The sequence below is a fragment of the Lepeophtheirus salmonis genome, chromosome 1 (assembly GCF_016086655.4).
Source record: "Lepeophtheirus salmonis chromosome 1, UVic_Lsal_1.4, whole genome shotgun sequence".
Lineage (NCBI taxonomy): Eukaryota > Metazoa > Arthropoda > Copepoda > Siphonostomatoida > Caligidae > Lepeophtheirus > Lepeophtheirus salmonis.
The window spans coordinates 12,250,688-12,256,687 of record NC_052131.2 but is presented as its reverse complement, the minus strand read 5'-3'; the positions used below and the strand labels follow the sequence as shown (position 1 = coordinate 12,256,687).

The following is a 6,000-nucleotide window of genomic DNA, read 5'->3' as shown; positions in this document are numbered from 1 at the left end:
CCACACATACGGCAAAAATCGTGCAGGATTGTTTTGCCAAAAAAAATGAAATTCTAATAGAAGGACTTCCGCAGATTCTCGACCTGAATCCCCTTGATCATAGCTTCTGGTGGTAAATTGAAAGCAAGGCCTGCAGACTACGTCACAACTGTATTCTGTCTCCAAAGCAATCGGTTGAGAAAAAGGGGTGATCAATTTCGAATCACTACATTGTCAACGTGTACAAAGGGTTACGAGGTCGTATGGAGTATACGATTGAGGCTGAAGGCGCTCAAATTCATAAATAATGGTCTCTAATGAGTAATAAACAAGTTCCAGTGAAAAAAAATCTATATAATTTTATTTAAAGCCGCTCAGTAACATTAAGAGTTCAAGGTTCATTATGTTCCAAGACTTTTTGATGGCCTGGTATGTCAATTTTTATCTTAGTGAAGTAAAGCAGTGTAGATAGGTCATAAATAGAGATGGGAATATTACTGAAAATGCAATGTACGAAAAAAGACTCTCATAAAAATATATCTAAGTATAAAGTGGTAACTAGTGCGTGTGCTCATGAAAGAAAGACAGTAACAATGGAAGCTTGCTCGGGAGTTATAAGGAGTCATCTTTGTTGAACTTGGAGTAGAGTTGAAGATCGATATCGGAGTAATTCTAGCGTATGTTCTTGCAAAATACAGAGTGGGATTTGTGGGTATTTCCATCCTATCTTACCTGCTGATTTCATAAAACGTATTGACAGCTTAGCTAATCTCTTCTAAAACATTCTTCAAATTGTCAGAATTACCAACAAGGACTTACATAACACATAACTACATAACAAATCCTCAGAATTATTATTTGTCTATCGTCCAATAGTGATTATTTTATACTAAAGGTTCTATCTTCAATAATAAAAGAATAATGAAGACAGCTTTGGTATAAGAAAATTATGTTGAGGTAGCAATTACAAAAAGAGTGTACTATCTTTAAATTTCATACTTTTTTAACTTCTGCGTATTTTCTTCTCAAAGAGCGACTGGGAATAGAGTCAATGCATATGGAATCCAAGTGTATCATTTCTAGTGAACTCGTTGCCTATTGAGCTACGTCGCTCTTTATTGCTTTTAAAGCTTTAGCTCTTACCAAAATATACCCTTTTTTTTAAATTTACGCTCATTGCAATTGAGACAACATTCCCATCCCTGTAATTATCATTTTAAGAATAAGTTAGATCCCAGAATAAGAATAAAAACTGTGCTTCTCAATACTCTTATTAGATTCAAATACTATTAAATAATATTAATTTCCATTGTACAACATTATATTATATTATTAATTTAACATAACTTGTATTATACAAGTATGTAATATCGTCAGCACTTCATCTAATTACGACAAATTTTATATATAGGATTTATATAGCTACAGGGAGTCGCTGGCCGAAATTCTTCCTCACTTGTAACTTACATCTAACATAGTATACTCAATGAGTGACTCATGCTTCTATACAAATAAAGTTATTAGTAGTTTTTTTGTGCTGATTCGTGGGACTGGGAAGCTTTACTCCCTTCTTAAGTTTGAGTTGATTATATAAATTGTGAATAATTTCCATGATTCATATTCAGTTTTCATAAATTTTCCAGTGTTCAACTTCAATTTTGTAGTTTTTCTTGCGTTTTTAAAAGTATAAAGTGTTTTTCTTAAACTAAGCATTTGAAGGTGATTTTTAAAAGAAATGTTGTATAGTTTTATATTCAGTTTAACCCTCCAAATATTTATCAATAGATTACAACTATTTGATGTTCCATAAAACAATGTATCATTTTAAGCACATACATAATCATTACGACTCAAATTTTTTCAAACTTATTCTCTTTAATTTAAATATTTCAGATGAGCAACCTAAATATGAGTCTAAACATTCCAACTTGTCTAAACATCCCAGACGATTTCAAAGGTTATGATAAAGACTTGTTTCATTATCCAGAGCGATATCGTGATATTGTGGATAAAATCCTCGTTCCTCATGGTCTGATTCGGGATCGTGTATATAAAATTGCAGCAAACATCGAATCTCATTATCTGAAAGCGGATGTCAAACACGTTAAGCTCCTATGCGTTCTAAAAGGTGCATATAAGTTTTTTGGGGAGTTAAATGAGTGTTTATCGGATTTAAGTTCTCTAAGAAGGGAAGGTGAGGGGCATATTGGATATTCTGTGCAGTTTGTTCGTGCAAAGAGCTATCAGAATGATTGTTCTACGGGGATCATCAAAATTTCCGGTGAAGAATATTTGGAAAATGAACTCAAGGGTCATGATGTACTTATTGTTGAGGATATCATAGACACAGGAGCTACAATGGTCAAGCTTCTTGAGTCTCTGAAGAAGTATAATCCTAACTCTATAAAAGTTGCTTCCTTAGTTAGAAAACGGACAGTTCGAAGCAATTGTTTCAGGCCCGACTTTGTGTGTTTTGAAGTTCCAGACAGCTTTATCATTGGATACGCTTTTGATTTCAATGATTTTTTCCGGGATATACCTCATATTTGTACAATAAACCAAGATAATATTGGGCTCTACAAGGACAGGCATGCATAGTTATTCATATTTTTAATCATTGCATTTATATTTTCTTATTTAAATGGTATTGGTTTTTAAGAACTTCCGACTATCAAATATACTTATAAAATAACCAAGGTCAAACGTCTCATTCATTTTCATCTTATAATATAGAACGTGTTCATGTGGCGTCAGATCACGCATGGATGATTAAAATATAGTGTTATCATTGACGTCATAAATTACAGGCTAGGAGACAACAACTTCTTGATATTTTTACAACATAAAATGGAGTAAGGCCCAATAAATCTTGATTAAATTCCATCTAATGGCTTAAAAAATAAATAACCCTTAACGAGTGCATTAAATACTACTTGATACCCATAATAAAAAGTGATATTTGAATTAAATCAAAGTAACATAAATTTAAAATCCTTATGAAATGTCTAAATTTGTAGAATTATTATTCTTTTTATCGATTAGGGACGAAAAAAGTATAATACTTAGAAAAAAGTATCTTATTCTTTCCATTGTATTTGTTAATTTTTATCTGCAATATGAAAACTAGATTGTATAACGATGTAATAACATATGTTTAGTGTATACTAGGTTCTGATATATAATTATAACTAAGCATTAAATCGTTTTTAAACCATTTGGTGAAGTTATTTCAAGATTTTTGGGGCATTTGTCCATTTCACTTAGTAAATATATCAAACCTAAGATGGAAACTTTTTCAATTATGATACAATTTATGACGTCAGTGAAAACTCTCTATGTAAAAATTAGTTGTACATAAATAAGAAAAAATGTACTTTTTGTCTTTTTGGAAACTAACTTATGACTATTGTTGCATAAAATAAGACATAGAAGGCTTGATATAATCTGTATAGTTGCAACCTGAATATAACTTTTTATTTTCTTTAGCTGTCATCATTATTATGTATTAAATTATTAAGAAGGGAACATGTAAGTATAAAATAATTACTAGTGTGTGAGCTAATGAAAGAGAGAGAGTAACAATGAGGGTTTGCTCCGGAAAAATTATCAATTCTTCCCAACTGTAGAATTATTAGCCAATAACTGATGGGAATTGTTTAGGCATTAAAAAAAGTAAATTTGAAATCTCCCAATCAACATTTTGAACACTGGGGAAAAAAATGAAGCACAAACATCAACCGCTGACAACAAAATACATAGGAAATTCTTATGTTAGTGAGGTATCGTCGTATTAAGTATAGAGTAACCACGTGTATGTGGATTTGTATTACAGTCCCTCATTAATCATAAGCCTTTTGATTCCTACTCCAGGACTAATGTTTTAAGGGGATTTTTTAGGGCAAAGGCAAAAAGTATCTTTCTAGCGTCCTTAATGAGCGTTTCCATACTTCTCGATATTGCACAGAGTAAAAACATACCCTTCAAGAGAAGGGAAGTATTCCATGAAGGAAATACAGAAATTATCCATTTCTTTAATCAGATGGCCATGGTTTCCAAAGGATCTTGGTTTTCTTCTTTGCTTCGTCCAAAAGATCGGCGGAGGGAGGGATTGCAGAGACCTTTCTAGAAATGTCACTTATCTCCTCATAGGCCACATAATAGATCAAGAAGACGATCTGTACTTCTTGTGTAAGATAGTTGGAGTGGATAATTGGGATACTACATCCAGGCCCTTAATTCCAGATTTGCCAATGGAATAGCCAGTTGTGAATCGACTGAATCCGTTAATATATAAAATTCCTCCACAAAGGATTTAAATATTTTGTCCGATTTGTAGTAGGTCACCCGTGTTACTTTATTTAATATCAAAAACGTAGTATTTTATTATCAGTTTAATTAAAATATAAGTATAAATAACATTTTAATCACATGTTTAAGATTTTTTTTAAATTGTTTCGTTCTAATACCAACTGCGGATAATTAGTTACTCTTGAATACAATTTTAGCCCACCTCTCAGCCAAAGGAGATATCTTAGGTGGGTAAAACATAAAGTCCTCTCTACATTTGGGACAACTTCTTAAATTTGAATCTAAAAAACATGATTCACAGAATAGATGGGAGTTTGTACAAATGAAAATTCTAGTATCCTCCATGTAATCCCAGCAAATTGGGCATTCGAGTTCTTCTCGCATTTCGGATTCGATCTTTGAAGATTCTATAATTTGATCTGAAGTCAATTTAAATTATGAAAGTTCGCAAATTTATGTATAGAGATTACCTATTGACTCTTTATGAAGAAAGGATGCAGAAGATGATTTTCGGGAATGTTGTGCCGAAGATTGCCACGATTTTTCAAACTCAATAAGTTCTATAATGTCATCATAATGACGCTCTTTCACAATATCCAGTGCAGTTTTCCCATACTTGTCTTTTATTTCCAAATCCGGTACCACTAGAAGTCTCTTACCATCTTCATATTCATAGGTAAATAATAGCTCTATGATATCATAATGTCCCCATTGGCATGCTAGCATGAATGCTGTTCGACCATCTGTTTCGTTTTTCATATTTAAAATAAGGCTTTGCTTTTTGGAGTTTAAGTTTTTCAATCTTTCAATAGGAAAATAGAAATATAATTGTTCAAATAATATTCTACATACATCAAATTAATCAACTCTACTTGCACAAAAGTAACTTTAGAAAGACGAGATTTCCATTTCGGCATACTACATGAAACGAAGTATCCCCACCATTATAATCAGTATCTTGTAAACGTAAATTTAAATTATTCCTAAAACCAAAAAAAAATTGTATTCAACTCAAAAATCCGTTTAAAAAAGTAGGTATATTACAATATTACCTGCTTAAAAGATATTCTAGAATTTCCTTGTGATCCTGTTGACAAGCAAGAATCAAAGGCGTTCCAATGTTTGTAACAATGTTAATATCTCTATTTTTATTCTCAATGAGCTCTATCACACTTTCCAAGTTTCCATCTCTTGCATTTTCACATAATTTTATGTCAAGTCCTTCCCAAGAAACAAACATTTTGGTAATGATGAATTCTAAGTCGTTTTCAATTAGGAAATCATTTTTTGAATTGTAAGAATTCCTTTAATGGCTTCCTTATTACATAATAATATAATCTTCGTTTATAAAACACTGTCTTCTAATATAATTATTCAAAGTTGGAATGATTTTTTGTTATGCTATAGTTTATTTTACATTCTAATCAATTAACAGACATTCTTTGAATTATATTAAGAGGTTGAAGTTGTTGTTTTTTTAATCATTTTAGCGTTCATCTACCGTTTAGAACAGCAGTTCTCAGTCCATTCTAGTAGTGTGACCTTTTGATAACATTTACCAAGTTGCGGTGACCACAAGGATAAAATTACTTGGGTTCATCCTCCTTCACAAAATGTTTGGAGCTAATGACTAGCACATTTGGCTGTTGGTACTTACCACCAAAATCAAGGCTGTAGTTAGGGTGTTTTGTTTTTGCACCATCAGCATTGTTT

At 31.9% G+C, this 6,000-nt stretch overlaps 2 protein-coding genes across 4 annotated transcripts; one reads left to right on the top strand and one right to left on the bottom strand.

The window, feature by feature from the left end:
• The first annotated feature begins 1,433 nt into the window (after nt 1-1,433).
• Nucleotides 1,434-2,675, top strand: LOC121116992 (hypoxanthine-guanine phosphoribosyltransferase). Of its 2 annotated transcripts, none has more exons than XM_040711324.2 (2): nt 1,434-1,576; nt 1,873-2,675. In XM_040711324.2, the coding sequence occupies exon 2, from the start codon at nt 1,873-1,875 to the stop codon at nt 2,575-2,577; it is 705 nt and encodes a 234-aa protein (XP_040567258.1). In that variant the 5' UTR covers nt 1,434-1,576; the 3' UTR covers nt 2,578-2,675. The 2 variants fall into 2 exon arrangements, with proteins under 2 accessions (XP_040567258.1, XP_040567249.1); XM_040711315.2 differs by having other exon boundaries at nt 1,456-1,698.
• Nucleotides 2,676-3,419: 744 nt separating this feature from the next.
• LOC121116976 (uncharacterized) lies at nt 3,420-5,543 on the bottom strand. 2 transcript variants are annotated; one of them, XM_040711298.2, is made up of 4 exons: nt 5,340-5,543; nt 5,160-5,270; nt 4,758-5,089; nt 3,420-4,706 (listed from the first exon to the last, which is right to left on the bottom strand). In XM_040711298.2, the coding sequence occupies exons 1-4, from the start codon at nt 5,525-5,527 to the stop codon at nt 4,459-4,461; spliced, it is 879 nt and encodes a 292-aa protein (XP_040567232.1). In that variant the 5' UTR covers nt 5,528-5,543; the 3' UTR covers nt 3,420-4,458. The 2 variants fall into 2 exon arrangements, with proteins under 2 accessions (XP_040567232.1, XP_040567238.1); XM_040711304.2 differs by having other exon boundaries at nt 4,309-4,694.
• Between the last annotated feature and the right edge of the window lie 457 nt (nt 5,544-6,000).

Coding starts and splice junctions, on each gene's coding strand:
- LOC121116992 (XM_040711324.2), top strand. CDS start 1,873: ATGAGCAACCTAAATATGAGTCTAAACATTCCAACTTGTCTAAACATC.
- LOC121116976 (XM_040711298.2), bottom strand. CDS start 5,527: ATGTTTGTTTCTTGGGAAGGACTTGACATAAAATTATGTGAAAATGCA. Junction 5,271..5,339: donor CTAGAATATCTTTTAAGCAG/GTAATATTGTAA, acceptor TTTTGGTTTTAG/GAATAATTTAAATTTACGTT. Junction 5,090..5,159: donor CTAAAGTTACTTTTGTGCAA/GTAGAGTTGATT, acceptor TCCTATTGAAAG/ATTGAAAAACTTAAACTCCA.